This window comes from Geospiza fortis, unplaced genomic scaffold, assembly GCF_000277835.1.
Source record: "Geospiza fortis unplaced genomic scaffold, GeoFor_1.0 scaffold112, whole genome shotgun sequence".
NCBI lineage: Eukaryota > Metazoa > Chordata > Aves > Passeriformes > Thraupidae > Geospiza > Geospiza fortis.
The window spans coordinates 14,391,291-14,400,622 of record NW_005054298.1 but is presented as its reverse complement, the minus strand read 5'-3'; the positions used below and the strand labels follow the sequence as shown (position 1 = coordinate 14,400,622).

Here is a 9,332-nt window from a genome sequence, read left to right as displayed (position 1 = left end):
GTACAATGAAATTAATGGTCTCAGCAAGGCAGCTGTGCTGCCTGTACAGGGAGCGATGGGGGAGTGATGGGCTCTGCTGCCGTCCCTTCCCTGAGTGAACCCTGAGCTGCCAGACCTCTCCATCCTGCATGTCTGGGCTCTTCCTCTTCGGACCCTTGTCTAGTCCCACCATGACCCCCAGACAACCTCACAGCCCTTCTGCCCCATGGTGACTCACTGAGGGATCACCTCTCCACTTGAAGCAGTCCTATCCCTGCACTGCCCCACAGTGTGGGGACATCCCTGAATCCTGCCTTGTCCCCTGCACCCCTCAGCCCGGCCTGTGTGCATTGTCAACAAGGAGGAGGCGCAGAGCCCGCTGGAGGTGCAGGAGGGGGACAGTGTGACACTGGTGGCTCGGCTGTCCCCGGAGACAGCGGCAGTGCAGTGGCAGAAGGAGGGACAGACGCTGTGCTCAGGTGGGCGGCTGCTGGTGTGCAGCGAGGGTCCCACACGCAGCCTCACCATCAAGCAAGCAGAGCTGGGTGACGGTGGCATCTTCCTCTGCGACGCTGGTGATGATGAGGTGCATTTCACACTGCATGTGAAAGGTGAGCCTGGAGGTGTCCCTCGCCCATGCCAGGGGCAGGAGCAGTCTCATCCTGCCTCACACCGGGATGCTTGGCACCCCCATGCCACGCTGTGCCGCTGGCAGGGCCACAGCTGAGCGCAGTGCTCCTCCGGCAGAGGCACCCGTGCTGTTCGTGAACAAACGAGAGGAGCAGGAGAAGCTGCTGGTGCTGGAGGGCGGCAGTGCCGTGCTCTCTGCCATCACCTCCACGGAGCGCTCCGATGTCACCTGGCTGGGCCCGCGGCAGGCGGCAGTGGCCGGCGAGCGCTGCGAGCTGCGCCGGGACGGCCGCGTGCACAGCCTCATCATCCACAACGTGGCCATGGAGGACGCCGGCACCTACACCTGCCTCTCCCCCCACGACCAGATGCAGTTCGACGTGAACGTCCGAGGTGGGCGCCAGGGGGGCAGTGGGCGTGCCCGGGGATCCCCCTGCAGTGGCAGCGAGTGCTGATTTGGGGGGGTTTGACTGCGCAGAGCTGCGGGTGAAGTTCCTGCGCGGGCTGGCGGACGTGCGAGCGCGGCAGGGCGAGCGGGTGGTGCTGTGGTGCGAGCTTTGCAAGGCGCGGGGCGACGTGGTGTGGCGGAAGGACGGGCGAGTGCTGGCGCCTGGCCCCCGCCGGCAGATGACGGCAGAGGGACGGGAGCGGTCGCTGGTGCTGAGCCGCGTGGAGCCCGGGGATGCCGGCGAGTACTGCTGCGAGTCCAACGACGACCAGACCCTGGCGACGCTGACGGTACAGGGTGAGCCCAAGGCATCCCCACCACCTGGGGGACGCCTATTCCATGGGGGTGGTGGGGATGCTGGCACAGGGATGTCAGGATTGCAGGAGTGCTCAGCATCTCTACATGACAGGGGGTCCCTTATGCTGTGCCCTGACAACCTGGCTGTAGTCCCCAGGGTGGTGGAGATCATAATGGAGCTGCAGAACCTGACAGTGCTGGAGGGCGAGGATGCCACCTTCAAGTGCCTGGTATCCCCCGAAGATGTGGCTGTGACATGGCAGCTGAATGGCCAGCCCGTGGTCCCCAATGAGCGTCTGCTGATGACAAGGAGTGGGCTGTGCCACAGCCTCACCCTACGGCAGTGCCAGACAGGTGATGCAGGCACTGTGACAGCCACAGCTGAGGGGCTGGTGAGCACAGCTCGGCTGAGTGTACAAGGTGAGGGGGAAGGACAAAGCTGGGGCTCAGCCCAAGACACAGCCCTGGGGCTGGCTGCTGACCCAGCACATGGGCCATGCAGAGGCACAGGTGCTGTTTGTGCGGAAGCTGCAGGATATGGTAGCAGAGGAGCAGGGGGATGTGTGCCTGGAGGTGGAGGTGAGCCACGAGGCTGCCGAGGTGCAGTGGCTGAAGCAGGGCATCCTCCTTCAGCCGGGCAGCAAGTACCAGCTGCAGGAGTCGGGGTGCCGGCGCACCCTCACCATCTGCTGCCTTGGCCCTGCTGACCGCGGCACCTACCGCTGCGAGAGCCTGCACGACCGCACGCAGGCCAAGCTCCACGTGGAGCGTGAGTACCAGGCTGGGGATGGGGATGGAAGGCAGCAGGGCACGGGATGGGGACAGGGAGAGCACCCAGCTGCTGCAATGGGAGCATGTGGGCAGAGCTGGTACGTGCTGGAAGGGGTACTCAGAGAGGTGGGTGCATGGGCAGGGGTGGGAGTCTGGTACAAACAACTGGATTTAGATGATCACTCCAGCAAGCACAGACTGGGAAGCCAGGGACTCTGTGGTGGAGCAGACACCTACTCACAGACATGGGTCCCTCACAGCCCGGAAGGTGTCGATCCGGACACCACTGAGAGATGTGGAGACCTTTGAGAAGGAGACAGCCACCTTTCACCTGGAACTGTCTCACCCTGGTGTGACCGGGGTCTGGACACGGGACGGCATCCGGGTGAAGCCCAGCAGTACGTGCCGGATCAGTGCCACAGGCTGCGGGCACAGCCTGACACTGGAGAGGCTTGCACTGGAAGACTCGGGCACCGTCACCTTCACTGCTGACACTCTGCGCTGCAGCGCCCACCTGCGTGTAAGGGGTACGGTCCCTGGGGCAGGCTGGGGGTGGGTGGCACTGGCGCTGTCTGACTGCTGCTGTTCTGTACCAGGAGACACCAAGGCTGAGCTGGGCCACCCTGGGCACATGTGTTCCCCTGTCCTCAGCAGGGGTGATAGAGTGCTGGCAAGTGTCCCCCTGTCCTCAGGGAGGAGATGTGAACTGAGCATTGGGACACCCGGCCAGGGTCTGGGTCCAGAGCCAGCTGGAACACCACTGATGAGTGCTTGCCCATGGGTGGTGCCACTCTCACCCCATGCTGAAATGCCCCAGCCACAGCTACTCTTCCCTGCAGCCCCAAGTCCATGTCTTTGTCCAATCAAGCCTTCCTGCCTCCTCAGAGCCTCCAGTCACCATGGTGAGGGTCCCACGAGACCTGGGAGTCCCAGAGACAGGGGTCGCCAGCTTTGAGTGTGAGCTGTCTCGCCCCAATGCAGAGGTGAAATGGTTCAAGGTGAGGGCTCACCCTTAGCCCCTCCAGCAGCACCTGGCCGTGTCCTCCTCCTTGTTTTGTCCCCTGGCCGCTGCCCTCCCTGCCAGGGCTGCAGACAGAGCAAAGGGGCCAAAGCAGTGGGGTGCTGCCTGTTTGCTTCTGTGCAGGATGGGCAGGAGCTGCGGCCAGGGCCCAACTGCCGCATCTACTCGGCGGGACGGCGCCGCATCCTGCAGCTGAGCCGCTGCGAGCTGACCGACACCGGCAGCTACACCTGCGATGCAGGTGACTGCCAGGCCTCTGCCGTGCTGCACGTACAGGGGACGGGCACCCAGCTCCCAGCAGGGGGTACACCCCCAAACCCTACCCTGTCTGCTCCCCCTCATCCTTGGCTGCCCTGGCACCCTGTCAATTACTTGCAGAGCGCCAGGTCCACATTGTGCAGGAGCTGCAGGACGTCCAGGTCCGGGAGGGTGACAACGCAGTCTTCACCTGTGAGGTGTCACATGGGGATGTGAAGGGCGAGTGGTTTCGGGACGGGGAGAAGATCAAGGTCTCCAGCACAGTGAAGATACGGCACGAAGGTGGGGATGCAGGTGGCTCCACACCCATTTTGGGGCTGGGCTAGGGCAAATTCAAGCAAGGGAAGTTTGTGTAGACAAAGGGGGGTCCCTGCCCCCCCTGCTTACTATGGGTGTGCATTGCTGTCGCCTTGAGCCAGCCTCCCTCCCCAGGGACCCGGCATTTCCTGCTGTTCTGTGGTGTACGCCCTGAGGACAAGGGACTCATCCGCTTCACAGCCAGGACAGTCACCTCAGAGGCCAGTCTGCAGGTGGAAGGTACCAGTGCGGGCTGCGAGGTCTGGCTGGGCTCCAGCACCAGGGTTGGGGTGTACCAGGTCAGCTTGCGGTGTCCCCAAGGAAGCCTGCTCACCCCATGGTGCTGACACCCTGCCCTCACCTACCAGCACTGCCAATCCGGATTGTGAAGCCACTGCGGGACAAGACGGTGCTGGCGAGGCACAAGGCGACACTGGAGTGCACTGTGTCCCACGCCCGGGGCCGTGTGCGCTGGCTCCGTGGGGACACTGAGATCTTTGCTGGTGACAAGTATGAGATCTGCAACCTGGACTGCTACCGCACGCTCATCATTCACCGCGTGGGCCCCGAGGATGAGGACTCATACACCTGCGACGCCTTCGATGACCGCTCCACTGCCCGGCTCCTTGTGGAGGGTGAGTGGGCACCTAGAGGGGCACCGCTGGCAGCTGCCAGTGCTGCTGTGCCTTGCAGTAGAGGGACACCAGAACCCATGTCCCTGTCCCCTGTTGCTAGCAAGAGTCTGAGTGCTGGGCTGGAGGCAGCAGGTTGATGCAGGGCCAGGGGTCTGTTCTTCCTTGTCTGTGACACAACTTTTGGGTGGCCCAGCTGCTCTGGCAATGCCCCAGCTCACTCTGACTCCTGTTGTTCCCACAGGGAGCTAGAAGCCAGAATGCAGTTCTCAGGGCCTGCATGCAAACTGACAGATGCCACTGCTGAGAGATGGGGTCATGCTCCCCCTGGCACTGACAGACACACGGACACCATCCCCAGCCTGCTCCAGCCTCAGGGCTCTGCATTAAACAGCCTTTTTTTCTGACACGGCTTCTTCCACACCAGCAAGCTGGGGTCTCGTTAAGAGAAAAGGTGGTGGCACCACTCTACATCCTGCTCAGCCCCCCTGGCAGCCCAGCCCTCTGGGCCCCCCTCACCCCTGCCCCCCCACAGTCCTTGGCTTTGCACGCCAGACTCCGAAAGGCTCTTTACTGTGTGGCCGAGGCCTCAACAGCGTTTGGCACATTTACAAAAGAGACTGAAAAGGGGGATGGCAGCACAATGCTGCGGGAAGGGGGTGCCTGGCAGAAACATGCAGTTCCTGGGGCAGCGGGGCCAGCTGGGCTGGGCTGGGGGGGCTCCCAAAGCCGAGGGCTCCCCAGTCCAGTCTCCCCACCATCCTGCCTGCCTGGCCATGGGGAAATCCTGGCTCACTCCGTAATAAGTTAATACAAATCACAGCAAGAGAAATATATACAAGGCGTGAGCCTCTGCCCGCAGCAGTGCTCTGGGCAGGGGCTCCTGCCCTGCCCTGCCCCAGGGTCCCCCGGCCACTATAAAAATCCAGTCGCCAGCAAAACAGCGACGGTCTCTGATGCAGGGGTCCCCGCATCCCTGAGGCAGCCCAGCCTTTGCCCAAAGGCTGGAGCCAATGTCCTGTCTCCCATCAAAATATTTTGTGGGGGATGCACCCTGCCAGCGCAGCTCCTGCTGGACAGGCACTGATTGCCAAGCATCACCTTGGGAACCACCTGGCCGTGGCAGTCTCTGCCCCAGGACCACCCCGGTCCAGCTTGGGAAAAAGGAGTGGCAAGCTGCTCTGGGGTGTAGGGAGGGTGGCTAGGGCAGGAGGATCTTCTGAGGAGGCAGGTTTTGGGAAGCACTGCCTGGGAGCTGCTCTTGGGAACAGGGTGGGACAGGGCTCACATGCTCAGGGGATTCCCTGCTGGGAAAAGGGCCATGGGACCTGCTCTTTGAGGAAGGGACATTAGGGGACAGGCACTTGGGGAGTTGCTGGGGGTGCAGTGGGGTGGGGAGCTGCTCCTGGGAAGGGGGGGACTCAAATACGGGGAAACGTTAAGATGCAGGATGAGCGTGCCCGGGCCATAGGGTAATGCACAGCAGTGGGGGCTCGGGGACCCACCACCCCAGCAGAGCCACTCGCACTGCACGTCCATGGGTTCTGGTCCTTGGGCTGAGTCCCTGCCAAAGGGCTTCCCCAGCACCTTTGGGCCCCACTGGCAGCTGGGGCTTCCCCAGACAAGTCCCATGTGTCTCCAAGAAGGGTTTCCATCTGCAGCCCCAAGCTGCATGTGGCCACTTGGGGCCAAGGACAAAGCCCTGCCTGTCTCAGGGGTTCTGTCAGAGCAGGCTGGGGTGCTGGTGTTGCTCGAGGTCACTGGGTTGGCTTATACCCTCACAGCAGGGCCAGAGCCCGAGGTGAGGGGCACGGTGGAGCTGCAGTCATAGTCCAGGTCCACCACGGCATGGGAGCTGGCGATGAGGCTGTTCAGCGACGGTCCTGTCTGCCGCTCTCGGAAACTCTGGATGTAGCTCTGTGAGAGAGGAACAGAAAGTGAGGGGGGCTCTGCTCCTGGACCACTCCACCCCATCCTGAATGCTGCTGCAGCCCCTCCCTGCCCCCTCTCAAAAACAGCCCAGTGAAATCCCCAGCACCTGGGCCCTCCAGTGACTGGCCACAGCAGAGAGCACAGCCTTATCCCTCCCCTGGGCATTTTGCACCTTGCCTACTGATTATTTCTGCTATGCCAACAGTGCTCTTGGCCAGCAGTTTTCATTTGCTTGCAAAGGCTGAAGTGCTCCATGGTAGGAATGACCCATTCCAACTTGAGTTGCTCAGTCCTTGGGACACCCCAGTCTCAGCCCTCAAGAAGCTCAGATGTTAGCTGGTGCCTGGGCGCCTCTCCATGCCCCAGCCCCCCGATGTGGAGAAGGAATGAGTGTGGAGACTGGGGGAGATCTCTACCCTGGCTGCGGGACTCACGGGGGAGAGCACGTCCCCATCGAAGCGGCGCACAGGGTTGGGCTTGCGGCGGTAAGCAGGCTCGGGGGGGTGGGCTTTGTGCTGGTGGGGTGGGGGGTGGTGGGGTCTCCGCTTCTTCTTCTTCTCCTTTCGGTCTTCCCGCTGCTTGATGCGCATCAGCTGCACGCGGCGCTGCTGCCGGCTGATGATCACTGTGGAGTAAAGCGGCCTGTGAGCACTGGGGAGCACATCCAAACGATTCCCAAAGCCAAACCAGCACCACCTTTGTGCAACCAGGCCTCCCTTGGGTGGTGTGCCACCAGAGAGTCCTGAACCCCGTATCTGATCTTGTGAACCCCATGCTGGAAACATCCACCCCAGTCACCTGGTTCCCAGTTCCTACACTCACCCTGTGCCATGCCCATCTGCCCCACTCCCCACACACCTTCCGTATGCGAGTAGCCCTCGGCTGTGACCTTCCACTGTACCAGGACACCCAGTGTGGTGAGGAGCGGCCAGATGCCCAGGATGACCCAGCTGTACCAGCACACGGGGCGAGCAGGGGCCACCTTGATGCGCTCATAGATGTACTGCACCAGGAGGAAGAGCTCGATGAAGTAGTCGACAGTGACGGTCATGATGGCGCTGCCGAAGACGGCGGTGGAGAGGGTGGTGAAGAAGCGCTGCCACTGCAGTGTGAGGACAGCAAAGAGCATGCCCACACCCAAGAGCAGTGCAATGGGGATCCACACTGTTGGTGGGTGGTAGAATTGCTCCATCACCACCAGCGTGGCCACCGCCAGCAGCAGCCCCAGGAGCAGCCCCACCATGAAGAGGCCAACACTGCGCACCAGCATGGTGACCAGCCCACACAGGACTCCAATGCCCAACCCTATGCCCACTGAGGCCTCCACGCTCAGCTGTGTGTCCAGCACCCGCTCCTTGTAGCACAGCATGAAGATGATGATAGAGCCAAACATCAGCCCTGTCAGGAACATGACAGCCTTGAAGCAGCGGTAGCCTGTGGAGAGACCACCAAAGTCAGGGAGTGCATGGCCAGCACCCCCCAGCTTCCCTCTGTCCTCCTCCCCAATTGCCCCACCAGCAGTTGGGCTGGCCTGGCTCACCAAAGAAGCAGTAGATGATGCCAAAAAGGCAGCACATGGCGCACACCACTGAGGGCACCACCTGGTAGCGACGCTCAATTTCCTGCTGGCAGCTGTGCCCCCACTCCTGGCCTGGCTCATGCGGCAGCAGCTTGAACCGCAGCGTCTGCACAGTTGCAGTCATGGCTCTGGGGATTCCTGGGAGAGGCATCAAAATCTCCACTCCTGCCTCATAGCCCGCCGGCAGAACTGTGTCCTGGCACCCGCCCCACCTGGTGGGAGAGAGACAAGGAGAATGGAGGAACTGATAGCACACGCCCAGCAGCCATCCCACCACTCAGTACTTGGCTACCAGAAATCCTGCTCTGTCTCCCCCCTATGTGCGTAGGAACGGAGGGAATGAGGGAACAGCCTCATCAGTGGGGGTGCAGACAGTCACCCAACCTGTGGCTGAAGGGATGTGCTGTCCCCAGAGAGTCTGCCTGTGTCCCTGGGAGCTTCGTGTCACTTAATAATTTGTCTGTGAGTTCAGTTTCCTGCCCATGCCTCTCCGGCACCCTTTCCCTGTTCAATTAACAGGAGACTTCCACAACTTGGTATTTTCTGCCTGTGAAGTAATTATGCTCAGTAATTAAGTCACCCCTCAGTCTTCTATTTTTATAGGCTAAACAGATTGAGCTCTTTAAGCTTGTACTCCAAGGCATTTTCTCCAATCCTCTAATCATATTTCTGGCTATTTTTCATCTCTGCTCCAGCTCCTACTGTCCTTGTAAAAACAAATCGGGCCTTCCCACTAGATCCAGCCCTCCCATGCCAATTCATGGGGCTGGAAGGGCACCAGCTGTACCTGGCACTGCCCCTTACCAAAGGGCTCACCCGTAACGCTGTGGCTATGCCGGGATGCTGAGCAAACAGTTACTGGCCCCCCTGCAGCACCTACACAGATGGAGGGGTCATAATCCCCTGCAAAGACTGATCCAGCTTCAGTTTAAACCTAATTACAGTGTCCGTCTGCCTGCTCCCACCTGGAGCCAGTTCCATCACCCCTTCACTCCCCTAGTCCCTTTAGAGGCTCAGTTGGTTTAGAATGGGTTTATTGTCACAAATTGTCCCCAGGCCAGCATCACTCCTTTCAAGTGCCAAGTTTATGCGGCCAGTTCAGGACAGCTCACAAAAACAGCGCTCTGGGAAGAGGGCAAAGGCTGCAGGCATGGCTTCTTGTTGCCCAGCATCTTGCTGCTGCCCAGACGGGCTCCACTGGCATCTCATCCCTTGCAGACAACCTCCTTCCTCCCTTTGGCTGGGGAAGGCAACACCAGCCACGGCAAATCCCCGTGGGGAAGCCGAGCACAGAGCCTAATCCCAAGGAAGCAGGCGGGTAGGGAGTGGGCAGCCAAGCGCTGGGCCCCTTCTGGAGCCCGCGGGGGGACGCTAAGCAGGATTGGACTTTACCCGCAGAGCCCAGGCGCGACGCTCCGGCCCTGCTGGGGATGGGCGATGGTGTGAGGAGGGCGAGCAGGGCTCTGCCGGCCCGGGGGCCCGGGGATG

The 9,332-nt window shown here is 61.2% G+C and overlaps 2 protein-coding genes across 3 annotated transcripts in view; one reads left to right on the top strand and one right to left on the bottom strand.

The window, feature by feature from the left end:
* OBSL1 (obscurin like cytoskeletal adaptor 1) overlaps window positions 1–4,740 on the top strand; it is a 16,341-nt gene extending 11,601 nt beyond the window's left edge. Inside the window, exons 13-24 of the mRNA XM_031057102.1 lie at window positions 315–590; window positions 727–1,002; window positions 1,088–1,354; window positions 1,505–1,774; window positions 1,857–2,123; window positions 2,386–2,652; window positions 3,011–3,123; window positions 3,270–3,423; window positions 3,525–3,686; window positions 3,837–3,941; window positions 4,070–4,336; window positions 4,578–4,740. Coding sequence (XP_030912962.1) covers window positions 315–590; window positions 727–1,002; window positions 1,088–1,354; window positions 1,505–1,774; window positions 1,857–2,123; window positions 2,386–2,652; window positions 3,011–3,123; window positions 3,270–3,423; window positions 3,525–3,686; window positions 3,837–3,941; window positions 4,070–4,336; window positions 4,578–4,585 — 2,432 coding nt within the window. The 3' untranslated portion in view covers window positions 4,586–4,740. The remainder of the gene's footprint in view (window positions 1–314; window positions 591–726; window positions 1,003–1,087; window positions 1,355–1,504; window positions 1,775–1,856; window positions 2,124–2,385; window positions 2,653–3,010; window positions 3,124–3,269; window positions 3,424–3,524; window positions 3,687–3,836; window positions 3,942–4,069; window positions 4,337–4,577) is intronic.
* Window positions 4,741–4,889: 149 nt separating this feature from the next.
* TMEM198 (transmembrane protein 198) lies at window positions 4,890–8,087 on the bottom strand. 2 transcript variants are annotated; one of them, XM_031057106.1, is made up of 4 exons: window positions 7,806–8,087; window positions 7,124–7,699; window positions 6,682–6,890; window positions 4,890–6,250 (listed from the first exon to the last, which is right to left on the bottom strand). In XM_031057106.1, exons 1-4 carry the CDS (start codon window positions 7,993–7,995, stop codon window positions 6,104–6,106), a joined length of 1,122 nt encoding a protein of 373 aa, XP_030912966.1. In that variant the 5' UTR covers window positions 7,996–8,087; the 3' UTR covers window positions 4,890–6,103. The 2 variants fall into 2 exon arrangements, with proteins under 2 accessions (XP_030912966.1, XP_005415865.1); XM_005415808.2 differs by having other exon boundaries at window positions 6,700–6,890; window positions 7,806–8,076.
* Window positions 8,088–9,332: the final 1,245 nt, after the last annotated feature.